Below are 26,884 nucleotides of genomic sequence, written 5' to 3'. Positions count from 1 at the left end.
CCCTTTGTGTGGAGCTTGAAACGACATTGTTCGCCAATAATTGCAAACATTCCACCATGGTCATGTCAAATAATGTACAGTAAAACCCTCTCCTTCCTCCTCAGTAATCACACTACTACAATACTCTTGCAGTAGTATTTGGACCTTTTAACACATTTAACTCTTTTGTCACTCAGTAAACCTTTAAAATAGAAAACAAACAAGCAAACAAAAAAAAACTTACAGAAGTGCCGTAAAAATAGAAGCCTGATATTTTTGGTTTGTTCTGGTTTTTGTGTGTGTTTCTTGTAAACCTGTATAATGTATATTTTAATATTTATATGCAGCTGTTGTATTAAAAATATATTTTTAAAATAAAAACAAGTGTGCTTTATCTGTGACTCATGAGCACCACCTGGACAGAAAATTGTTTGTACTTAACAATTCTAAATCCTTTCTCTCTCTCTCTCTCAAAAGAACAAACTGCGTACAGAATCTGTGGAAAAAAATGTCAACTATGATCTATCTAAATTAAGTTTTTACATTCCTCATACTTAAAAAAAACATGATCTAAAGCATTTATGAATTCAACTATTACTTAAAGCTATCAAAATAAAAATGTATGTAATGTAAATTAAATATATGCACGATACTGAAATTACGTTGCATTTGTTACTTTTTGTTGAGCTTTTAAAAATCTCTTTTTATTTAACTTGTATTTGAAAACATTTTTTATTTCAAATAAATGAGACAAAGGTTACTAAAATAACTGTTTTATTGGCATGGAATCATTTTGTATTCACATTTGGGTCAATCTGGTCACTATTGCACTTTGCCCACATCAAAACGTTGGACAAATCACTTTTCTGCTTCACTCGGATGACAAACAAAAAGGAATGAACAAAAAGGAACAATTGTTGTCCAGGCGCCCAATAAGAGTCCACAGCAGATTAGGATCACATTTGATCAAGACGTCATGGCTCATCCGCAAACGACAAACTAGGGGGTGGGCAACTAAACAAGTCTTCTGGAAAACTGATCTTAATTGGAGAAAGAGATTATCATTAGTTTACTAGTTAATTGTCTACAATTAATTATCAGAATAACTGTTTTTCGCATTGGTACTGTGGCAATACGTTGTCCTTGCTATAAAAACAAACAAAAAAAAAAAAGTCTCTTTCCAGACATCTGTGTAGATTGTCAACCATCAAGGTTATGGTAATCCACACAGGTTGAACGAGTTAACCAGTCTTGTTGTTTGAATTTGTTGTCTTGCGAAAATGTTCAAATATGACTTGGGGAGCTATGCTATTAGGCTAACAAAAAACATTTTTTAATAAGGTATTTCATCTCGATTTATAATTAACGCCAAAAATAAATAACATTTCAAATGTTTCTGTACAATGTCAATTTCAATGATAAAATAATTCATCACGTCATTTATAATTTTATTATAACCAAGCAGTTATAACATTTTAAGGAATAATGAAGTTGTACGCTTTGCTAAATTAATTTTTTTCCCTGGGCCTATGGAAAATTATAACCACTTGTTAAAAATGTCTACAACAATTATGTAGATGTTTATTTGAATACTGTAATAATTCCAATTAATAATTTCATAAAATGGGTCGAATAGTTTGTTTTTTTTACCCATAAATTAACCAATTGCAGAGTGTACAAAAAGTCACTGTGCTTTTATATTTTTATCAACATTCCGAAAACACTTGATTTGAAAGAATAAAAAGTAAAACAATGTTTACATGAATCACTTGTAGTCTAAATGACTAACAGTCCCGCTGATCACAACAGTTTGCCCACCCCTGCGATAACATGGTCAACAAGGGATTCATTCAAGTATGACAGGAAGATGATGTCATTGTGTGATTACTAGATCAGGATTTGTATATATGGAAAATCCCAATATGGCGATTAGGCGGTAGGGATGAACGATGAACGAATGATTCATCTTTGCCTACTTCCTCCTCACTTATACAGGCATTTTTATATCATGTTGTCCACTACATGAAAAGCCTAATATAGCGATCTCAGGGAATGAGCACCTCTCCTTCGTCGGCCCAGAGCATGTCCAGCGTGTCGGCCTGCCGCTGTTCTCGCTGGTGGATGCGTCTGAGGCGGAGGATGTAGAGCAAAATGGCCAACACCACTACCAACAGGCACAGAGAGAACAGGTGGTGGTTGTACACAAAGGAAGAACGCAGCCAGCTGGGGTGACTCTGGCGCAGCGCCTCCTGCTGAAGGTCCCTAAACATAACATGACAGGGAGAGCCCAGTCACAGGACTGATTGGATGTTTTGAAAATTCTGGCCCAGAAGCCAGTTCCACTGAGAATCATCATCATTTAACAACATGAAATTTGGTAGACATGTCCATCATGAGTAGACCCACAAAAAAATCTAAAAAATCCTTGCCCGAAAAGACACGGAAGTTGGCCATTTTGGATAGGAGCCGCCATTTATGCTGATTTTGTAATTTTTCCCAAAGGTTCTTCAATAATAGATTTCTCTGATGTTTTCCAAATCTTTTGTGTACCTGAGTGGCAGGAATCGTGTCTTGTATAAGATGGCTCCCAGTGTCCACTGCACCTCCTTGTCATAGACCAGCTGCGCCGTCCGCAGACTGCGGTAGTCGCTGGGGAAACGGAAGCCGCTGTGCAAAACCTGGAACATCCACGCTGACTTGAAGCACTGATACCTAAAGAACGCATGGAGAACATGAGCGATTAAATGACTTGAAGCGTTTGCCAGAGACGGGAATTTCAATTCCAGGACAGAATGGTCCATTTTGGGGACAGGGGAGGATGAGAATTTTTTTTTTTTTTTTTTTTTAAAGGAGGGACGGGTTAAGCAAGCACAGAAGTGGGTTTTCGTCTGTCACTTAAGTCGTCTCTCACCGAGTCAAGTACCACAGCCATCTCAGTGCGACCCCGGTCCGAGCTCAGCTGTGAATTCGCCTCGAGTCTAAGAAAGTTTCCGGTACGTTCAGTAACTATAGATGTGTTCTGCATTGTTTGGGGGATAAAAACCGTCTTGCGGTGAATATAATTATAGATATTACTGGATTTAATAACTTATTCTCTTTTGTCTTGTCGCTCCCCCGCAACTCAGCTCCAACAGTTCTTCCGTTCTGCATCAACAGCTTCCCCAACCAGGTTCCAACATTGTTTTGTTGTTACTTTTTTTTTAAGCCAAACTGTTCCCAGTTTTCAACAGATTGTTTCGTTGTGTCATTACTTTTTGCTCCCTTTAGCCCCAGAAAGGTTCCAACATGCATGAGTTATTGTCTCCCCAAATTGATATTTGCTCTCCTTTCTCAGCCGTTTTCCCCCAGGTTCCTTAGTCAGGTAAAAGGCAAAGTACTTGAGTCGGTCGATATCAGCCTGCTGGGAGAAGAGCTTCTTGTCCAGACGCTGTTTCAGTGTCGACCACTTTGTGATGCAGAAGTCCTACATTGGCACCAGAAAGTACAAGCCAAAATGATGAAAAACACTTTTTTTCTTCTTCCTTCTAAATAAGATGGTGGAATGTTACCTTTGCGGCCCTGGAGTATTTGTCGCTGTCATACTGTCCGCCGATGCGCAGCACGTCCTCCATGCAATAGTAAAACTCAGAGAAGCCATAGAACTCGCTGTTACTGAAGTTGATGGGTGCCTAAAAACAGGACAAATGATTCATACTGGACCATAAAAATGTGCTCATTGAAATATACCAATTTTGTATCAATTTTCCATTCAGCCTGTCATGGGAAAAGTTTCATGGTACGTGTGGTACCTGGTAGACCCCCCCTGCCGTCATGGTGCCATTGCGGAGGCCCAGGAAGGGTTGGACGGCCTCCAGGCAGCGGGCCCAGTCTCCCTGGCCTCGCAGGTACAAAGTGCGGTTGTCTCGGACCAACGTGTGCGACAGCGCCAGGGGCAGGCAGGGGTCCAGGTAGGGTTTGTCCTCGCTCCGGCCCGTCGCAGAGTTCAGCAGCCTGGAGCGCCCACGGCAGACAAGCTCTGTTATTGGCAACTGACAACGTGTGCAGGGCACTACAGACGACTGCTTTTGCTATGACCACTGTTGTTTTTGGCAGGCATTTTAGATTTAGTCTTATGGACCAAAATGCTTATTAGTTTTCATCACATTGAGTCATTCCTATTCGCGATAGTTTTAGTCGGCGAAAACTCAAAAAGGTTTTCGTCGGTTTTAGTCGACGGAAGCTCTCCCAAAAAGTTTTTGTCTAATTTTCGTAAATTTATTCAACGAAAACTCAAAAAGGTTTTAGTACGTTTTAGTTCAAAATAGGCATCCAATGTTTCCACTCGATAACAAAGACTTTCTGGTCGACTGCTAAGGATTATGCGGTACAAACGGATAAAAGTGGTAACAGTGGAATCAATGCTCATTGCTCCAAAATAAGCCGAGCACCAAAACATTTTATTTCGCATTATTTCACTTAAAGCAACATAAATAAACTAAATAAAAACATTTTAACAACATAGACTTGTCGTAGACTTGTTCTAATACAGTAGCACAAGGACAAACGCTATCAAACATGTCGTCTTTACTTGTAACAGTTTGCTGAGTATCAATTTCGTCTCATCTCGTCAACGAAAATTAATTTACGTCACATCAAAAAGCCACGTTTAGCTCGTCATCGTCATGAAAAAAAAGGGGCGTTAACAAAATATTTTCGTCACCGTTGACGAAAACAACACTGGCTATGACCAACCAATCAGAGGGCGTAAAAATGCTGATGGTTCTTTAACTGGTCAGATTTGACAGATTCCGAAGGCCCATTGGCAGATTAGATTGACATGAGAATGCATCGGGATGAACTGAAAAGAAATACAATGTCAACAGCATTTTACTATCTGTCTTTTCTTTGGTGGAAATAACTCTTTCAGAGTTTGTTTGGAATCATTAGAAATAAATTAAACGTCCGCAAGTGTAGATTAAATACCAAAGCTATTCTTGAATGAGCAGAAAAAAAATCATTTCAAATCAGATTTGAGTGAAATCAATAAAGTTACATCCAACAATCAGAAAAAAATGTGAGAATTTATTTTGAGACCGTATCCTCCAGCCCAATTGCAGCATCACATAATGATCACCTGTTGTTGTCCAGCATTCTGTTGATGATGCGCTCGTCGTAGTGCTGCCGGGCCATGTTGCCGCCAAAGCCCAGGAAGGTGGTGACGTAGACACGGTACACGTGCTGCGTGTGCTCAACATCGCAGCCCAGATTGAACTCGGCCAGGACGCTCTTGCCCGCCTCCTCCTGAATCACCACAACAGCGTTAGCCAGCTGACTTTTTTGAATTACCACAGCATTTCTCTGCTATAAACAAACTGCATCTGCACAATTACGGAATACGAGTTAACCTCCCTTTCATAGCAGCATGGCCGTGAAAAACGAGTCCCCAAAAAAGGAAACGCGTTGCGGTTGATGCCCGATTTAATTTACGACAAGGACGGTCGTGACTGAAAGCTAACTGTAGTTAGCATGCACAGGCTAGCGCAGGTGTGGGCAAACTACGGCCCACGGGCCACATGCGGCCCGTTAAACGTTTTTATCCGGCCCGCCGAATTTAAAAAATATTAAATGAATAAATCTTGTTAATGTTTTATTTTCTAAATACTGTGTTTTTTCAAAGACATGTATATTGTTTTAATGCTTTTGTTCACTTTGATTTAAATTAAAATGTATTTTTTTTTCTCTGATGAGGTGTGGTTACTAAAACACTCCATCCATCTGCTCCTAGTCTGGCCCCTCTGTCTAATTTTAGAACCCAATGTGGCCCGCCAATCAAAAGGTTCGCCCACCCTTGGGCTAGCGTGTGCGTCGGATGGAACGTCGCATGCAATGTCCTGTTGTGACACGCTAATATATTGTAGCGTCTACTGTGCTGCAGTCAGCGAACTCACGTTTCTTAAAAACCAAAACACAATTTTTGCATACCTGTGATTTGCATAGAAACAGCGCGAGCATGTGAGTGTGAAAGTGCTAACTCGCGACCACGCACCATGTGTTACGTTTATGAACTCGGAAATCTCACCACTCAAAGTAACATAATACGACCGATTTGCCGCAAGCCATTAACGGCAAAACCCAAACCTAACTTACCTTGGTCGTTAGAATTTGCTAAAAAAATATTGTTACATACTGGGTTATGTCTGGTGCTGTGGTAGCAGTTGTATATTGCTGAGCTATGTTATTTCAGAGTTTGATGAATGCATCAGTCGACTCGTGTGCAAGTGTGAGAAGGGAGCAGAGAGAAAAAGAGAAACTGTTCCTATCTTCCCCAAAACTCTTAAAGTTAAAAAAATGTTTCTTTTTTCCGGCACCGAGCACATTTTGTACATGTAAATTATATTATGCATACTAGAGAAGCAAAACAAAACATTTTGCATTAAGGTTAAGTAAAAACAAAAAAAAAATCAATTCAAATTATTTTAGTTTTCTATAGTGTAGTTTTATTCATGATTTCAGTCCCTTAAAAAAATGATTATTGCCCAAGAAAAGTTTACATTTTTTGGAAGTATTTCTCTTGGTGTTTATACGTCATTTCATAGTAATATTGAAACTCACCACAGTGTACAGTTTTTAGTTCTATTAAAAACTTTTACACGATGGCGCCAAACATCAATCCGTATTGTGTTTGTGGAGGATTGCAGCACCTCATGAGTGGCAGCAATTAAAAAAAAATAATCAAATAGAAATCGGGAACTGAAAATTGAATCAAATCGAATCTGGGCTTGAGTGATTTGTTACATCCCTAACAGTAGTTAGTTTGAAGGTTAGTTATAGTAACTAGGAAGTTAGTCGATAATTAGAAATGACAGTGCTGACCTCTTGGGGAGAGCTGAAGGTGATTGCGCTGGGCACCTCATAGGCGATTTGCAGCGAAGCTCCGCCCATGTCCATGATGCCCACAGTGCGGCGGCGGCTGATTGGCCGCTGGTGCTGCGAGCCGGTGGTCACCTCCACCGTGGCGTCCTCTGTGCCGCACAAAAGGAAACCTCAGGTTAGTTTTAAACTTTGAGAGGTGCACGTTAAAATAGCAGCTTCCTCACCGTCGTCAGCATGGTCGAAGCGGCCCAAAACGAAGTTGATGCCGATCCACGCGTAAACGCCTTTGAACAAACACAAAAATGCCCGTGTTTCCACCAGCTGTTTACTGAGATTTTCAAAAATATGCAAATAGGTAAACTATCCAGTCCTCAAACTGTTAGCTGTATTTGCGCGCTTTCAGAAATGCCCTAAAATGCCATTTGATGGCTCCAAAGTAGTGGAACTGTAATCGATGCCCTAAAGGTTTTACAATTGCTTACATATGTTACAAAACAGCACTAAAGCATTATTTTTTTGTACGACAAGTCTTTGGGGCCATCTTGCGGCATCTTAATGTATTGCAGGAATCAAGCAAAAATCTGCAAGTAGGAAGAGTTTTTCAGCAAAGACACGGTCCCGGAAAAAAAAAAAAAAAAAGCATCCGCTAACCTTCCTGCTTTCCGGAGATGACCTCAGCATGAGAGCGGGAAAACAGGAAGTCAAAGTCCAGAGGAACGTCGCTCACCAGGTCGTCCAAGATGGCCGCCTGCTGGCTGCACCAAAAGCAAGTCAAAACATGCCTGAGGTCCAGTTAGAGTAGTTGGTTACACACCTGTTACTTTACGATTAGAATTAGAATTAGAAATCCCTTTATTGTCATTGTACTCAAGTGTGCAACGATATTAGATAAATTGATAACTTACAGCAGTGATTCTCAGACATTGTGCCGTGGCACATTAATATGCCACGAGAGATCATCATTACCTGTGCCAAGGGAAACTAGCCAATGTGTATTTGGACAAAATATTACTTCTTATTAAATAAAAAAACAATTGTCATTATTAAATGTTTATGCATTCAAACCACATAGTAACAAGCTGTCAAGGTGCTTGACAGTTAGTTAGTTATGCTATATTATTTAGTCACAGTAGCTCCTTAATTACAGTTCACCTGCATTTATAGTTGTGGTTTTTATAGTAGTTACAGAAGTTAATAGTTGGGTAAATTAAGTAAGCTACAATTGTTGGTCGTCCATTTACGAGTGACTGTTAGTCAGCTTGCTAGTTGCCAAGCTGTTTACTGAGTTAATACTGTTGTTTCAATGTTTTGGTTAGAGCAGTTTAGCTATGTTAGTTACTTCATTGGTGAGAGTAGTTAATTGGTGAGTTAGTTGTCAAAGACTTAAAATAGTTCCTGAGAGTAGGTTTACTGAGTCATAATTAGTTATAGAGTGCTTATAGTACTTAAAGTAAACAGTTTATTAGTCAGAATACTTTAGTGGTTAGTTACGATGGTAATTAAGGCAATCATTTAGTTGCCGTACTGAAGAGAAGTTGCAATAGTTAGTCACAGAAATTGGTTGGTTGGTTACAGTAGATACTCTCTCTAATTGTTTGAAGTAGTTGGAGATAAGTATGAGAGTATTCAAACCAAGCTACCTGTCTGGCAGAAGCCTCATTCCAGCTGTGCAGAGGATGTATAGCGGCGTCTCCTTGTGTTTGTTCTGGGGCACGTGGGCGGCGGCAAAGCTGAGCAGAGGATGCAGGTAGTCGCTGGCACTCGTCGGAGAGGTCGCCAGCGAGGAGATACCTGAAAACAAAAACACACAATCGTTCTAGCTTTAGCTTTTTACCTGTACAATTACTACTACTACAACTAGTACATATTAGAGGGCGGGGGAGCCCATCCGCAGCAGGACCATAGTAAAATGTGTTTGTAGTAACATGGACCCTTTTACACTTTCAACAAATGTAAACATAGTAAAACACGCGTTTAGCCACATTGTTTAAAAAAAAAAAAAAACACACACATACTGAAAACATACATTTTGAACCAACTCAGTGTTCAACGCATGCATGGGCCTGGAAAGGGGATTCTTTATTATTAATTTTTTTTTACAATAATAACATGTTCTATGTGCCAACACTATTCAAAAATTGTGGAATGAGAATTAAGTAGATTAATCCATCTGTTATACTCAGACGCTTTGTTACAGCTGCAGCTGTTGTGAAATGCGCTGAATAAATAAAGTTGTATTGTAATGCATTTAGATCCATCTCAGCAGGTAGGGCTGGGTTTAAAAAATACAGAAATAAATGCAAAAAAAAATAAACAAGTAATAGATATCAATTTTAATCAATTTTCCTGTTCAAAGCCCAATATCGATTCATAAAACCCGATGTCGGTTGTGTTAATAACATCTTTTTCTCCATTAATCTACATGACTTCACGCGTGATCTTGTCACTATGCGAAAGTAGCATATAAAAACGAAACGGCGGAAGCAGTGAAGTCGGCGGCAACAAGCGTGAAGGAAGATTATTTTTATTTATTGTTTTTATCAGGTCATGTAAAATAAAGTGTACATGATTAATGTAACTGCATTGGTTTCAATTCTTAAGTTCAATTAAAATATTTTACTAATGCACCTTGTTACGGAAACCACCCTGTACTCATTGCAGTTTTTTTTCTGAGAATGCCTTCCATACGAAAGACAAATGGGTACAGCTTAAAATTTTTACTTGAATCGAAAATTCAATCAAAGTGAATCGAAAATCAAATCGAACCCTTTTGTATCGAATTCATTTTAGAAATTTCAACTGATACCCAGCTGTCATTTTTAGCCTCATAACCGCTCTCTGCTGTCCAGTGAAAGTGATTTTCATCTGCCCTCGTGCTCGCCAGAATACGGTCAGGATAACTTTTTTTTTCCTATTGGACACCCCTAACTCATCCATCCATCCATTATCTGTACCGCTTCTCCTCACACGGGTCGCGGGGGTGCTCGAGTCTATCCCAGCTGTTTTCGGGCAGTCGGCGGGGTACACCCTGAACTGGTTGCCAGCCAATCGCACGGCGCACATGGAGAAACAACCATCCGTGCTCACGTTCACACCTAGGGGCAATTTAAAGTGTCCAGTCAACCTGCCATGCATGTTTTTAGAATGTGGGATGAAACCCACGCAGGGAAGGGGAGGACATGCAAACTCCACACATGAAGGCCAGAGCCGGAATCGAACCCACGACCTCTGCACTGTGAGGCCATCGTGCAAACCAGTCGCCCACCGGGCAGGCCACCCCTAACTCAAGGGTACCTGAATCTGGTGTTCGAGAGCCCCTATCCAGCTTGCCATAGATGTCTCTCACCTCCATCCCACCTGATTCAAATGATCAGATCATCAGCAAGCTTTGCAGAAGCCCGATAACAATCCTGATCATTTAAAATCGATAACAGGCTGGATAGTGGCTCTCCAGGACTGGACTTGGGCACCCCTGGCCTAATTGAATGAAGCTCCTCAATTCACTTCAACATAGTTCCTTGAAACCAAATGACAGCACAGCAGTGGTGAGCGGTCAAGGCCTTCTGTGCTGGCCTAACATAATCAAGTAATCCTGATACACTTGCGAGACCATTTTCAAGACGGACTTTTCAAGAGATGATAGGTCGTCCAACACTCACTCAGTACTGTGTAAGTGTGTTTCTGTATATCATTTGTCTAGCCGTGGTGTCATAAATGATGGTAATATGTGGGGGATTCATTCAAGTCGGACTAAGAACTTCACTAAGAAGGCCTAGATGTGAAATGCACACAGCACCACAGCAATAATAAAAAAAAATAAATCCAGTAAATAATGGTGCCCCAAACAATGAGCCATGATACACTGCACCTGGAGAACATATTCATGATTCTCTACAGTGCATGAAAATAAATAATAAATAAAAGTCCTGACCCGGTTTAATCTTCTTGACAACAGGCTGCCGGTCAAGGTCCCTCATCTGCCGTATGTCGAGCAGCGTGTGGGGGTTTCCGTTGTGGGGGGGCCAGTAGTACACGAATACGCGAGAGCCGCTACTGCCGCAGTCCACCACCACGCCGTAGTTGAGGCCCGCATCCTGCACGTCGGTGGCCTCCATGGACTCGGCACTGGACAGGTATCTGGAGGCAGCCAAACGGTCAGTCAGCAAATAGTTGCTATTATAGCTTTAAAACAGACACAGTGTGAAAAAAAACACCTGCACTTATTTCTGATAACTTATCACAATCACTTGTGTTTGTTTGCTTACACCAAGGACAAGCCCTGCATGAACCAAATAGTCTACAGATGAACATGTGTACACTCACTTGCTGAAGCGAGTCCCGTGTGGTTTGCGGGGGCCCCATAGGAGCCTCTGGTGGGTGCCCAGGAGCAGCAGGACTGAGACAACCAGCAGCAGCAGCAGCAGTAGCTTCTGCCTGGGGGCCACGCCGCAGTACCAAGATGCCGGCAGGAACCACAACGTGATCCTGTACACACATAAAACACTTATGGACCTTTTATAAAGAACTGGACGTGTGACGTCCTGGTAAAAAGGTCTTAACCACATCGATAAGGGCAAACATGTGCTGACGGGCAATGGAGGTGCATTACCGTGCCATATGACCACCACGCGGGCTTGTTGAAGCACACAGTCGTCAGCTCATGGTCGCTGAAGCACTCGCACACAACTCTGACCTGTGTTGAAAACATTTCAATACAAGAACAAAAAGAAGTTCCCATGGCAAATCACAAGTGCCACACTATCATGTAATTTTCACAGTGGCTTCATGCATTACAGGAGTTAATTAGTTAAAGGGTCACAGTTTGTGGTCAGCAACAGGTGTTGATTTGTTAGTTAGTTGTTTCAATTAATTACTTTATTAGTGAGTCACAGTAGGTGGTAGCTGACAGTAGTTAGTTAGGCAGAGTACATAGTAGTTGGTCAGTTTCAGTGGGTAGTTTATTTGTGGTTAGCACCATTAGTTAGTTATAATGGTAAGTTGGAAAGTTTGAATTGAGTTATATCATTGTAACAGTGAATGGACCACAAAGTATCATTGAACGTAGACCCGTGTACTCTTTCCAACAGCGTGTTGGTTGTTCAAGAAAAATATTAAGAATAAAGCTCAGCAATTTATATTACGCACGTAGCCTTTATATATCTGGTTTAAAAACAAGACATAATAAATCTAAAAAAAAATACTCCAGCTGAGATGCACGTCCAATGGTGTAGCTTAGCATTCGAAAGCCAAATGAATCCATATGGTGTTGCATGACGTCATTTAAACCTACCATAAGAAGTCGCTCCTCGACCGTGACGACAGAGTCCGACAGTTGTTGTTCCTTCGACAGAAATTGTGACAAGCAAATGAGTTATTCGATTTCAATACCGGAATGCGACAAAGAACACAGTCTGTACAAGAATCCGAACGTTCTACTTCCGATCGGCACGACGTAATTACGTCAGCGAGTACGTGGACTAGTGAGAGCGCTGCATTCAGGAGCCGTAGGAAAACGGCAGGACGTCGACGAATCTTGATTATACATGAATTTCAAAATAAACTTTACCTTTTGTTCTTCATCTGAAGTAAACCCCGGTTTGTTGGAGTGCTACCAACGAGCCATGAAATTAGATTAGGTTTACAAAAATAGCTAGGTTGTCTCAAATTATTATTTTTATATATACGTACTTTGCAAAACGCGACCAATAGTATGATTTCATGCATTAAATACAATATATCGGTTAATTTATACCAGCAGCCACAAATGACTATTTTTTGTGTTAACATTCATTCGAGATGGCGAATTGTACGTGCCCGCCTTTCTTGAAGAAGGCGCATTGGCCAATGAAAAGGGCTGTTAGTGCTAGGTTGCCATTTATATCCAATCGCCTGCGAGCTATTATCATACGTCACCACCAATGTCACGCCCTGTCGTGGTTAACTTTTTCTGGAGGCTCCGCTTCAGATGAGCGACCCGCCAAGCGATTGTCTGTCTGGCATCGGCGGCGGTGCCAGCAAAGACAAGACAGCTGTATTCCCTTTTCAGTCCGCCATCTAAATGGAAGCTGGCGGTTTCGTGTCAAGGCGCACGTCGCTGGACACGCCGGGCGTCGACAACAGGGTTGCAGGGGTCGCAACCGGGACCGACGTTCGATGGCTGGGCGGCAGACTGCTGGACACCGCGGGTGGATTTGCCGGTGTTTTTCCCGCGAGGGTCTCGGGAGAGCAGGGCTTTCCCCCTGTGTTGCACCGAACCACCGCGGAGTGCTCGGCTGAGGCAGACGTGGATTATGAGGGGCTGCCCCAGGGAGCCACCACCGGCACCCACATGCTCGCCGGAGCCGTGGCTGGCATTATGGAGCATTGCCTCATGTACCCCATCGACTGTGTGAAGGTATTGGGACACACAACTGCGCAATCGGCATAACTTGCTCTGCTTTTTTATGGCCAATTTCAACTAATTTTCACCGAAATGCGTGTTGCGTAAAGCGGGTAGGCCGCGACGTGACCCTGAGCTCGAGCTCGCCTGACTACAAGCTAACAGGCTTGTAAGTAACCTTGCTGTCCAAGAGGTCACTTAACTAGCAGTTGAGAAACAACGTGCAGTGAGCAAAAGTGGACATTTTGAGTTTTAATATGCTGAATCGTACATTTCCCTTTGTCTTGTAAAATCTAATTGATAAAGTCGACAAATTGCTCGATTGTGTAGCGTCGTTGACTGCGACCTGTTACTAAAGTGAATTTGCGTGTGTCCGTTATCGGGCACGTTAAAACTAAACTTTTTGTTCTTCAGTGGTCACTTAAATTTTTTCTGAATTTTGCCAAATGTGACACCGGAGAGCATTTGGCATTTGTGTCCCACAAACCACAGCGAGGTTCAAGTCAAGTCAAGTCAATTTTATTTGTATAGCCCTTAATCACAGACAGTCTCAAAGGGCTTTACATAGCCACAATCGACATCCCCGATCTTAACCCCCAGGAGGGCAAGGAAAAACTCACAAAACCTCATTAGGGGAAAAGTGAGAAACCTTGAGAAGGGACCACAGATGGGGGAATCCCCCTTCCAGGATGACCAGGCTGCAATGGATGCCAACTGGGCAACATTTGACACGTACAATGATGCTATGCAATAATAGATGAGATAATATAAGAGTCAATTGAATGAAGTGCTGCAGGAAGATGACTTCAGTGGAGTGGGTCCTCATCCAGGGCTGCCAGGATGGCCGAGTGGTCTAAGGCGCCGCGTTCAGGACCCAGTCTCCCCAGGAGGCCTGGGTTCGAATCTCGAATTTTTGGCTGCCAGGATGGCCGAGTGGTCTAAGGCGCCGCGTTCCGGACCCAGTCTCCCCAGGAGGCCTGGGTTCGAATCTCGTGGCTGCCAGGATGGCCGAGTGGTCTAAGGCGCCGCGTTCAGGACCCAGTCTCCCCAGGAGGCCTGGGTTCGAATCTCGAATTTCCCCATTGTGGGACTAATAAAGGCATTATTATTATTATTATTATTATATCCATGGCAGCATATCCGAAGATGAGCCTTCGATCTTGTACCGGTCAGTTGGTGTGAATTCAGTACAGCCACTTCCAAGTGAATCGCCATCACCTAATTCGGGGAATTGGGAACAGAAAAGAAAGAACAGAAATAGCAAACAGGCCAACAAGTAGTTCAATGAAGTGCTGAAATATAAGGAAATCAGAAAAGGCGCTGCATGAAGACGACTTCGGCAGAGCAGGTCCCTTCCCGGTTCGTCAGTTCCATAATCTTCAAAGCATGTCCCCATCACCTAATTCCCAAGCAGGGGAAGGAGGGGGCAGAAAAGAGAAGAAGCGGCAGTAAACAGGCCAACAAATAATTAAATTAAATGCTAAAGTATATAAGTAAATTGATCAAATGTCGCGCTGCAGGAAGACGACATCACTGGAACAGGTGCATGCCCAGTTGGTCAATGCCTTAAACTTCCTAGTGGGTCACCGTCACCTAATCCCCCAGCCGGGGGAAAAGGGGGCAGAAAAGAAAACAAAAGAAAAAAAAGCGGCAGTAAACAGGCCAACAAATATTTCAGCTAAATGCACAAGAGTATAAATGCGTCTTTAATAGTGTTTTGAACATTTCTACTGAGGTGGCGCCTCTAATATCTGAGGGAAGTGCATTCCAAAGCATTGGTGCCCGAATAGAGAACGCTCTAGAACCTGCGGACTTCTTTTTGGCTCGCTGGATCACTAAAAGACCAGCATTTTGTGAGCGAAGGTTTCGGGACGGAACATATGGTACCACGAGGTCAACGAGATAAGAAGGTGCTAAGCCGTGCAATATTTTAAAAGTAAGTAGCAGAACTTTAAAATCACATCTCAAGTGGACCGGAAGCCAATGCAAATTGGCTAATATCGGGGTAATATGATCAAACTTTCTCGTCTTAGTTAAGAGTCTAGCTGCTGCATTTTGAACTAACTGCAGACTTTTAATACTCGACATGGGGAGACCCGAGAGCAAAGCGTTACAATAGTCGAGGCGAGACGTAACAAACGCATGGATTAAGATTTCCGCGTCACACGTTGATAGAATTGGGCGAATTTTAGCAATGTTACGCAGATGAAAAAACGCAGTTCGAGTAATATTTTTAATGTGCATTTGAAAAGACATAGTTGCGTCAAATATAACACCGAGATTTTTTGTTGAATCCTTTTGGATAATATTACATTTATCGATATTCAGAGTGGTGTCTTTGAAAAGGTACCGATGACGCGCTGGTCCAATGATGAGCATCTCGGTTTTATCTGAGTTAAGACGCAAAAAATTGAAAGACATCCATTGTTTAATTTCGGCAAGGCACGCCTCTAATTTATAGCAGTCGCGCGGATTCGTTATATCCAACGGCATGTATAATTGCGTATCATCAGCATAACAGTGAAAACTAATGTTATATTTCCGTATAATATCACCAAGCGGTAGCATATAGATGCTAAACAATAGAGGTCCAAGTACCGATCCCTGCGGAACTCCACATGTGATCTTACAAAGATCCGAAGTCGTATTGCCATGAATTACACGGTGCGTCCTCTCCGACAGATACGAATTAAACCAAGAAAGCGCTGAACCTGAAATGCCAACACACGTTTCAAGGCGTTTTAATAATATGTTATGATCAACGGTATCAAAAGCGGCACTAAGATCGAGTAAGAGTAATATTGATGAGGTGTCGGCGTCCATAGCTATGAGAAGATCATTAGTAACTTTAGCAAGGGCCGTCTCAGTAGAGTGGTCGGCTCTAAAACCCGATTGGAAAGGTTCAAATTGATTATTAGCAGTCATATATTCATTAAGTTGTTGCGCTACGACTTTTTCAAGAATTTTTGCAATAAACGGAAGATTTGAAACCGGCCTATAGTTGATGAGACTCTCTGGGTCAAGGTTTGGTTGCTTAAGTAACGGTCGGATAACGGCGGTCCTAAAAGCTGCTGGTACTACACCCGTGGTAAGTGATAGATTAATTATATTTAAAACAGACGGTCCTAGGGTCGTAAACAGTTCTTTAATTAGTTTACCAGGAAGCGGATCGAGCACACAAGTTGTCGGTTTTGCTGCACTAACCAATTTTGTTAGGCTCTCAAGAGATATTTTTTTAAATTGACATAAGGTTATCGGACAGTTATCAGCCCTAATGTTAACACCATTTATCGCGGAATTCGACGGAATTTTAAGAACAGTGTCTTTAATCTCATCACGAATACATTCTATCTTCTGAGTAAAAAATTGCATAAAATCGTGAGCTGAATAGGAAGAGCTATCCGAGGTTGGTCGCTGTTGCGTTAGCATTGCTACGGTATCAAATAAATATTTAGGGTTGTTTTTATGTAAGACAATTAATCTAGAATAATAATTAGTTTTGGCTAAATTAAGCGCTTCTTTGTATATTAGTAAACTATCGCACCATGCCTGACGGAAGACCTCAAGTTTGGTCGCACGCCATTTGCGCTCAAGCTTCCTACAAGATCGTTTCAGTACGCGCGTTTCCTCTGTAAACCACGGAGTAAGCCTCTTTGGACGAGTTTTCGTTTTTAAAGGCGCGACGGAGTCAAGCGCATTTAACAAAGCGACATTAAAGTTGTTTGTGAGATCATCAATCGTACCAATATAATTAGGAAACGAAGCAGTTGCTAAAGGGAGTAGCTCAGAGAACGCAACGATGGTTGAGGAGCTGATGTTACGGCTGCTATAATTTTGATTATGGTCAGAACGATGACAGTGAGCCAAGACTTCAAATTTAGCGGTAAAAACTGATTCGGTTTTAACCAGGTCTCGCAAAGACCAATCATGTTAAGATTATGGTCTCTAATAAGGTCATTAACTAACAAGGCTTTCGATGAAAGCGATCTAATATTTAAAAAAACGAGTTTCAGTAAAATAGGTCTATCTAAGTTATTCCGCGCAACAGGACTCCTGGTCATAATATTAAGGAGATTGCTTTGCCTAGGTCCCGGATTGTACCTCGAGCGACTGTAAACGCGGCGAGAAATTCTGACGGTCGGAATCCGATAGTTATTTACCAGCTTTCGAGTGCTATTATTTTGAGAGAACGGCTCGTCGTCAATAAAACCGACCGAGGAGGAATGCTTAAACCCATCATGTATTGCCACCTCAGTAGAAATTATATCAGTATGAGATGTAACAGCGTATGGTGTGTAGCGCTCAGATCTAGAAGAAAAGCTATGTGTGTTGTCTAAGTCTAGCATAGCGCTAGTTAGCTCTAGCCTTACAGACTCCATACCCTTCCTTACAGGCTCACTATTCGCCTGCAGCCCGACCTGCTCTAATATGAATAGTCATGGAAGGCTCAAACAATAATCTATGTTTCTAGAAAGAGTGATGGCGCCTTTCCAGTTAGGGTGAAGGCCGTCCATCCTCAGCAGGTCGGGTCGGCCCCAGAAAGAAGGCCAGTTATCTATAAACTGCAGTCCCTGCTCACTACAAAAACTAGCCAGCCACTTATTTAGCGAGAATAATCTACTAAACCTCTCATCATTGCCTCTCGCAGGCAAGGGGCCAGAGACAATTACTCGATGCCGACTCATCTTTCTGGCGAGATCACAAGTCCGTGCTATGTTTTTCTTTGTGATCTCTGATTGCTTCATCCTAGTGTCATTGGAGCCAACGTGTATCACTATATCTGAATAGCTAGCGTTGTTTGCACTGCGCTGGTGTCTAGGTGTCTTGCGCGCTAGCTCCATAAGATTAGCTTCTATGTCGGGTGCTCTGGCCCCAGGAATACACATTACTGTGGCTGGATTTTCAAGCTTAATGTTGCGGGTAATGGAGTCACCTATCACTAAGGTGCGGGAGCCATGAGACCGAGGTGGAATGGAACTGCTATGTGTCTTAACAGGCTCACCGCGATTAGCAAGCCGTTTACGGCCAATGCTAACCAGACTAGCAGGTTGGCTACAACCCGTGCTAACAGTCGTGTCCGCCACGTTTACGCTTACCACATTACTCTGCTCTAGCTGGCGGACACGTCCCTCTAGCAGGGAGAGTCTTTCCATGAGAATGGTGCAAGTGTTGCATGTGGTGGTGCACGAAACCATAGTTGCGTTTACTCGCCCGGTGGATAAAAGCGGAGGAAAAGATGTCGCGCCGAAAGTGACGTCCTGTCTCACTTAACTTTTAAATGGGAATCCTTTCGAATTGCGGTTGTGACATCACAGACCACAGAAGCGAAATGAGTCAAGTTTGATTTTTATTTGATTTAAATTATATATTTGTGGTGGATGCGTGAATGAAGTCATTTGTAAACTGTGAACTTGCGAGCGATCATAGCGAAATGTGCTCACGTAAAATCTTACGTAACACTGATGTGCATTCGTTACTATTTGTGTCTGGACTTTTTCGATCTCAGGAAGATGATAACCTGAAATAAACATTTTACAATGTACAACAATCAACGTTAATAACCTTGTAAACATCAATTCTTCTGATAGCAACGTTATCTTGCAGTGAAAAGTTTATTGATCAAAGTTTAATTGATGCTCCACAAGCCCGTCCTCCTTATTTATTTTCTTTGACATTTATTATACCTAATTTTTATATCTTCTGCTCAGGTCCAATATACAGTACATGTCAATGTGTCATACCTGTGAAATTATTATCATGGTTTGCTCAAATGTCAACTAGAGGACACAAAACAGACCAGACTGTTGTACATTTTTTTTACCATCCATACCGCTTCTTTTTGCATTTTCAAGGGACTGAATGTATAGATAGTTCAAATGATGTGAGAATTTACCAGGATCCATAGACATGTGCCAGAGTGTTTACTCCAATATGCCTCTTGATGGAATCAGGCCAGAATTTGTGTGGATCATTTTGTATGTGTGCACAATAAAGATACAATAAAATACAACTTTAAGTGAACATTATTGCGGTGAAAACGTCTTTAGCTCCGAGACGTCAAAGGAATGTCCGGTGGAAAGCTTCCTCTTTGTCACTGAGTCATCGGCCCAACTTTCAAAGTTCCTCATTGCCTAAATGCCGTGCAAGAATTTTGTGACATGCATGTTGTTCACAAAAACATGTCATGGTATATCAACCTTTTTACAATACAATACAACTTTATTTATATAGCGTATTTCACAACAGCTGGATCTGTAACAAAGCCATAACGTCACATGTCCTTCCAATTAGCAGGCGCGTCGATAGTCCTGCTTAATATGCAAACCCATACGTTTCATTTGACCAACGTAACGTAATTGAGAAAACAGAATGGAAATTGCTTGAGTGACAGTTTTAGCTGCCATCATTTTGAATGTGTGAAATGCCTGTCGAGAAGGTTGTCCTTGATGTAAATTTCTTAGAACAGGGGTGGGCAAACCTTTTGATTGGTGGGCCACAATGGGTTCTAAAATTTGACAGAGGGTCCGGACCAGAAGCAGATGGATGGAGGGTTTTAGTAAGCTCACCTCATCTGAGAAAAAAAAAAAACCATTTAATTTTAAATGACAATGGACAGAAGCATTACAACAAAATATATGTGTCTTTTGACACACCACAGTATTTAGAAAATAAACCACAACATATTTTAATTTTTTTTCAAGTTTGGCGGGCCGGATTAAAACGTTGACGGGCCGCATGTGGCCCCCGGGCCGTAGTTTGCCCACGCCTGGCTTAGAAGGAACTTGAGGTACTTGCTGCGTTTTACATTTCGACAGGTGAGTTGATTAAAAAAAAATAGAGATGGTTTCATTCATAGTTAAAATGACCTTTGAGGGACTGACTGAGCAACTTTTCTGTCACTCTGATTAATGGCACAGATATACCATTTTTTGGAGGGGTGGGGCGGTGGGGGGAGATTGGCTGGCCTGCAGTTTTCGATGAGCAGACTGGCCTTTACGTTTTGACAAATTACAACAACATGTGATACAGATCTATGAGAAAAGACCTTTGACGCAGTGGATGATATAGAATATTTGTTGATGAATATTTTCAATTGCAAATCCTGCATATACTGAATATTATTGCTGCTGTTCACTTTATTTTCTTGCTAGTATTTTCTCGTTTATATGGAGTATATGTATTCATAGTCATTTGCTCACTGTTGCCGTAAAGTTGTAAAACAAATTTACCTATTTGTGATACAAAAAAAAGGCTTATTCTTTTCCTTCCGCGACAAACAGTGTCGCTGGACTTGGCAGCAGTGTTGATAACAATTGCAAAAAAAAAAAAAAAAAGTGAACATGGAGCACACTCAGGATGACTGGACACATTCCACCTAAGGTCTCCTCCTTTTTCCCAGAAGCATAGAGCGGGAATTTCCACAGACATCCAGCATGTTTACCCCTGGCTACACTTCCCGATTATAAAATTTGAGGTTTGCGTCATCTTCTGTCGATATCAAAATTCCACTCTTTACAGACTGCAGGGAACTATAGGCATGTCAAATTGTCAATGTATCTTCAATCCATCATTCATTATCGTTTCATCTTTAACTTGTTTTGCGTCATTGTTATTAATGCATTAATTCAAATAATGATCAATATTAAAAATCCAATCCGAAACAGTTTATAGAAACTCAATGTGTGTAAGGTTTGCCGTTATTATTGGTGACTTTTACTAGAGGTGTCCCGATACAACCTTTTTCACTTCCGATCCGATATTGATATTGTGGTCTAGAGGACTGTCTGATACCGATATCGTCTGATACGATATTAGCATGAATTGTTCGAGACTTGATCAAGTTATACTATTAAACTAAATAAAAATAGTCAGCAGGTCGGTATGGGAAAATGTGACCTATTAATTCCAAACATTTGAGTTTCATGAATGGACGAAGATGCCCTTGCGTCCGTGAGTAGGAAGGGTGCACACAGCCACTGCTTGGGAGTTGTCCGGCTGTCCAAATCTAGATAAGATGTCGGGGGCATGTTTGCTGTATGCTATTTCTTGGCTGCATGCTATATCTTAACCTAGCTGTATGCTATTTCTTAACTGTATATTGTTTCTTAGCCTAGCTGTATGGACTACAAACATGGTGGCTGCCGTAAGTAGGAAGGATGTGACGTACCGGAAAATAGGAGGGTGTTTGGGGCGCGAGGGGGCGGGGAAGTCACCCATCATTTTTGACAGTAGTGTGATTCTGGGGGGCGGGGTTATAATAGGGGGCGGGGTTATTTTTGACAAAAGCGTGATTCTGGGGGCGTGGCCAAAATTTGACGAAAGCGTGATTCTATTATCTCTCAGAGCTCTGGACTGTTTTCCTTGGTCGCACAAGCACTCAAGTTAGAAAAATTTAGGACTGAATCACATTCAAAGAGCTGTCAGCTTGCAGAAATTCACTTCCTGAACAATTTATGTTAATTTTCCTAATTTAAAATTCTGTCAGGTAAATTACAGCATTATAAATCTGCATATGAGATTGTTTTAGTCTACATTTAATATTTAACCCTTCAAACAATAAATCACTCACGGAATTATTTACTTAACAGTCACATTTCAGCAATGAGCTGTGCTCATGCATATTTTTAGATAAATGCAGGACCCTATTTCAAGGCTGATTATTAGATATACACCAAAATAAATATCTTTAGTATATCTCTTACTCTAACAAGTACAGTTGCATTATTGCGTGGCGTATCTGAGCAGGTAGCCAAGTTTAAGTGATTAATAAAATGCTCAAATAATAATAAAATTAAGTGATTAATAGAACAACGATTTTCCGCTAGTTCTTGTTCCAAATCTCCTGCAGAGGTTCGGAAGCGGCGGCTTGCAGAGCTCGCTTACGCCCCGTTGTCCCGCTTCTGCTTACACATGACCTCCGCCGCGAAAACAGTCTGCCAGACCTGGCTGCAGTCCACCAGTCGCACCATCTTCTCCGGGACGTTAAAAGGGCTCGTCAATTTGTTCTGTAATCCAATGTCGATTAAGTCCACATGATTACCGTATACAGCAGTGAAGGTATGAATTCAGTTAAAAAGGAAAAGGCGCTGCTCGTTCGGCCACCACCTCCGATACGGGCACTTGAGAGTTGTGCGTGTGTCCACCGAGGTGTGGAAGGTCCAAGTGGTGCCAATGGTGAGTCGTTCGCTCTCATTTCACCTCAGTTTGGATTCATCTTTCATCTCGTTATTTATTTACCGTAAGCTTCAATATTTATGAATAAAAAAAAAAAAATCATCTTCCTTAGCTCCTTTACAGAAGCGGTTGTTTTAATCACTATGCACACTCGCTCTCGGCGCTGCTGGATACAAGACAAGAAGTGAATTCTGGAATGAATGCTAAAATCTGACATTTTGCATGTCGTCCGATAAAATATGATACTGTTTTATTGTTTTTTTTGGGCTGATATTGGACCACAATCGGATACAAATAGAGGATCGGGAGTCGGGACACCCCTATTAGTGACCCGTGAAGAGTGTGAGTTTGCTGTGAGGCGGCACGCAAGGACGACACCGCCCGACGCATGCTTGTACATATTTGGAAATGCTTGCCTAGCAGTCTTTCAGGAAGGAACAGGGAAAACTTTCCCGCTGGTTGCCCTTTTTTCACCAGAACTCTGACGCCACTGCAACGCTGCTCTCATATTTTGTACCTCAAGGGTTGTCCCTTTGGTAAATGCATTCATCATAATTGCTCAAATTGTCTTTACCTCCTGCTAGACTCGCATGCAGAGCTTGCGGCCCGAGCCAAAGGCGCGCTACCGCAACGTGATGGACGCCCTGCGACAGATCGTGCGCACGGAGGGCGTCTGGCGACCAATCCGCGGCGTCAACGTGCTGGCGGTGGGTGCCGGCCCCGCCCACGCGCTCTACTTCGCCTGCTACGAGCGCATCAAGTTCTCGCTCAGCAACGCCATCCACCCTGGCGCGAACAGCCACTTTGCCAACGGTAAGGGGATGTTTTGAGCGTGTCTTGTTCAGATGTGTGAGCGTGGGATTTGAATATGTTTTTGTGCAGGAGTGGCAGGCTGCATGGCCACCGTCATCCATGATGCCATGATGAATCCAGCTGAAGGTAAATTGACACACACAGTGAACTTCATCATTTTTTCCTCCTCCTGTAAACAAAAATACAAAGTGAGGTCGGGATGCAGAAGGCTTGACGTTCTGACATGTCACTGAGCATTTCACAACAGCTGGTGTGAAGTAATTTCAGAACATGCCGAATGTAATTAAACATCATCTAAAAAACGCATGAAAAAAAACATTTCTATTTTACATATTCAACAAAGTAATCATTTTCCTGAAGTACGATCCCAGCAAGCTCAAACCTGGAAGTATCAAATTTCAAGAACAACAATGAGGGGCTTCACTTGGAACGCGTACAAAGCCAGTCAGAAATCGCCTCGGAAAGCGATATTTCAAACTGGTCCGAGGGGATCCAGTCGGACTGAAATCCCGATTTGAAGATTGTCAAAGCTGCGATTTGTGCCCCATGAGGCAGGTTTTAACGAACCAGCGGCATACTGATTTAAAAAAAAAAAAAGTTGCACTGTCGTGCATAGTCCCAGTAGTCATTTATTTTGCAGCTGCTTGAATTCTCGGCGCCAAGCGATCTTGCGCCACAGCAGTATTGACTTTATTTGTACTATATGCAAGTCTGTGCACAGCAGCAGCAACGAGCTGCGTGGTGACAAATAAACGACCCCGCACACAAATAGCATTTTAAACGGGGAGGCGAACGAGGGGTCGCCAGGCGTGCTAATCGCTAAAGTAAAATACAGCGTCGTGAAGGACCCCAAATACTTTGGTGTTCAATCGACTTTTCACAGCTGACTGGTTAGAACCGCTTTAGGGCGGAAAGCCGCTATGAACAGAAATATTGTATTTCAATCAATACGTATGAGGACATAAAATAAGATGACGGCTACGTTAGCAATTTAGTAGACGCTCTCAGACCGAAACACTTAAACGGATGACGTCATCAAGACAAAGAGGTTCGATGTCAAACGTATATTAAATATTTAGCATGTCATCAATAATATTTGCACCACAGAGTACTGAGTTTCGAGATCTACACAATAATAGATCTCAAAATGTATATTTTTAATCTATTTAGCTTTGTCAAGGGACAATGATTTTATTGACAGAATCTGACATCTATGTACCATGAACATTAGTGCGAACTGTAAAACATTTTGGATGAAAAAAAACCCCAATCATTTACACAATATTTTTAAAAAAGTAACCGGCCTTTTAATTGGTTATTCACATTTATTTTCTGCCAAATATTGGAATTTACCTAAAAAAATGTTTGACCCTAGTAAATTGTAAGTAATTGTAATTGCAATTGATTTAATTGACGCACAACTGTGTCTTTTTTCCTGCAGTGGTGAAGCAGCGCATCCAGATGTTCGGCTCGCCATACCGCGGCGTGCTGGATTGCATGGGCGCCATGCTGCGCCGGGAGGGACCAGCGGCCTTCTACCGCAGCTACACCACACAGCTTACCATGAACGTGCCCTTCCAGGCGCTCCACTTCATGACCTACGAGTACCTGCAGGAGACGCTCAACCCGCACAGACACTACAACCCCACCTCCCACGTTCTGTCAGGGGCGCTGGCCGGCGCCTTGGCCGCCGCCGCCACCACGCCACTCGATGTCTGCAAGACGCTGCTCAACACGCAGGAGGTGGTGGTGGCGCATGTCCTGCAGGCCGACGTGAGCGGCTCGCCGGCCGCACGCCACATCTCCGGGCTGGGCGGGGCCTTTCGGACGGTGTACCGCACAGGCGGCGCGGCGGCCTTCTTCAAAGGCGTTCAGGCCCGCGTCATTTATCAGATGCCCTCAACTGCCATCAGTTGGTCCGTCTATGAATTCTTCAAGTACATCATCACCAAGCGGCAGCACGAAAGGCGCCTGCGCGGAGACGCCGACAAATGAGACGGGCGCAAGGGTTTTTCAATGAAATAAATCTTTTAAAAGAGTTGGCAAGCAGATGGCGTAAAACACGAGTTATGTTGTGGCAGTCAGTGAGTTGTGAAGTCTCAAAACACTAAACACGTAAGCTGTCGACAAAATATTTTATTCAGGTGCGCAAATTGTTTTTACTGAAGTATTCCATGCTAATTTACTGAAGATTTAGTTTCACCACATAAAAAGTAAAGCGATAAACATACACTACCATGAACTTGAATTTATTTTCTTTACATCAATGTTAAATTCCATCAACAATATTAATTCCAACCACAAGCAGCCATTAAGTGTAACTGCTTTAATGTGGACCTCATTTAGGTTAGTTACCGATTAGCAACCCACAAAAGTTGAATCTGAAGAACTATTGGATTAAAGGTGAAATTTCATCACTTACCAACGTTTCAGTTTTAGAGCTAATATTTTTTTCTTAGCTATTGAATGGCTTTTTGCTGGGTTTTGTATGGGGCCCCTAAAATACATAAATATTCACCAGTGCACACAAGCAGAGAATTTCAGAATCATCGTTTTAAACTAAATTAGCAAACGTTTTATTAGCATCGTTTGATACCTGCCAACTAAATCTCCAGGTGTCACGCTTGCCCTCAGTCAACCGCCACATAGCCAAACGCACAAGCGTTATTGCTCCTGATGGAAGCCATACACGCAGTCGATATATTGTATTCATAACTATATATATATAAGCAGCAAGGTAACTTCTACTGGGGCTGTGCTCCGGTAAGATTTTGTTCGGCTTTGAAAACCAAAGAGAACAACAACAAAATATGTGTGTCAGATAGCTCTTAAATGTGAAGAAGGAAACCAAAGCGACTTTGACTCTATTTTTGTTTGCTTTTTTATTGTTATTAAAGTCGCAAAAGGCAGCTCCTCGCAGAAGCAGGGTCTTCTCTTGGTGCTCCACTGAGACACACCAACACTTGTCCATGACTCGTTTTTTTTCCCTACTCTATTTTCTGTTCATAGCTGACAGCTAATGAAACTCATCCCTTCACTTAGCACTTCTTAGAGCTCCGTCTCACAAAGGGCTTCTGAAATTTAGTCATGAACATACTGGAACAAAAATAATTTCGTCTTATTGCAATGCAACGTTCCCAAAACACTTAACAATCCAATTTTTTAAAATGGGAATTGACCTTTTAGGAAGTTATTTTACCATGGGTTTTTGAGGTTCACTTTTTGAACTGACTAGCTATTGAAAATTCATACAATATTTTAATTTTACTGACAACCAATTGAATATTACGAGTAAGTCTAAATATAGAGGTTCTACAATAGAATCTAAAGGGTTTATTATTCAATGGGAAGATGCTACGATATTAGGGTGCAACTCCAGGTTTGTTTTTCAAGAAAAAAATGGAATGGGAAAAAATATGTAAAAGTGAAACTAAACAAATTATACTGTGCAAATTTTAGTCAGGCAAGTTAAATTTACAGCAGCGAAGTCGGATGCATTCATAGTGCCATAATGAGACATGAAATAATGAAACGAAATTTCATTTCAGGTTTAAAATAGCATATGATTTAAAGCAGGGGTCTCAAACTAAATTTACCTGGGGGCCACTAGAGGCAGACTCTGGGTGAGGCTGGGCCGCATGAGGTTTTCCCCAAGAAAAAAATCAAAATAAAATCTAATCTTCTCAA

The 26,884-nt window shown here is 42.0% G+C and overlaps 2 protein-coding genes across 2 annotated transcripts; one reads left to right on the top strand and one right to left on the bottom strand.

Annotated features, from left to right (window-relative positions):
* Window positions 1-736: 736 nt before the first annotated feature.
* Window positions 737-12,630, bottom strand: LOC148331826 (ectonucleoside triphosphate diphosphohydrolase 7-like). Its single transcript, XM_088303432.1, has 15 exons — window positions 12,398-12,630; window positions 12,122-12,172; window positions 11,441-11,524; window positions 11,155-11,316; window positions 10,763-10,968; window positions 8,472-8,622; window positions 7,483-7,586; window positions 7,056-7,115; window positions 6,832-6,980; window positions 5,093-5,259; window positions 3,768-3,969; window positions 3,528-3,647; window positions 3,357-3,442; window positions 2,530-2,691; window positions 737-2,241 (listed from the first exon to the last, which is right to left on the bottom strand). Exons 3-15 carry the CDS (start codon window positions 11,446-11,448, stop codon window positions 2,025-2,027), a joined length of 1,794 nt encoding a protein of 597 aa, XP_088159558.1. The 5' UTR covers window positions 11,449-11,524; window positions 12,122-12,172; window positions 12,398-12,630; the 3' UTR covers window positions 737-2,024.
* A 117-nt stretch (window positions 12,631-12,747) lies between these two features.
* LOC148331825 (mitoferrin-2-like) lies at window positions 12,748-25,263 on the top strand. Its single transcript, XM_088302760.1, has 4 exons — window positions 12,748-13,225; window positions 22,969-23,197; window positions 23,267-23,323; window positions 24,639-25,263. Exons 1-4 carry the CDS (start codon window positions 12,890-12,892, stop codon window positions 25,190-25,192), a joined length of 1,176 nt encoding a protein of 391 aa, XP_088158886.1. The 5' UTR covers window positions 12,748-12,889; the 3' UTR covers window positions 25,193-25,263.
* Window positions 25,264-26,884: the final 1,621 nt, after the last annotated feature.

The sequence above is a fragment of the Idiotropiscis lumnitzeri genome, chromosome 8, assembly GCF_059441095.1.
Source record: "Idiotropiscis lumnitzeri isolate Australia: NSW breed Sydney's pygmy pipehorse chromosome 8, RoL_Ilum_1.0, whole genome shotgun sequence".
Classification (NCBI taxonomy): domain Eukaryota; kingdom Metazoa; phylum Chordata; class Actinopteri; order Syngnathiformes; family Syngnathidae; genus Idiotropiscis; species Idiotropiscis lumnitzeri.
The sequence above is the reverse complement of the archived record's forward strand: the minus strand, read 5'-3'. Positions and strand labels throughout refer to the sequence as shown.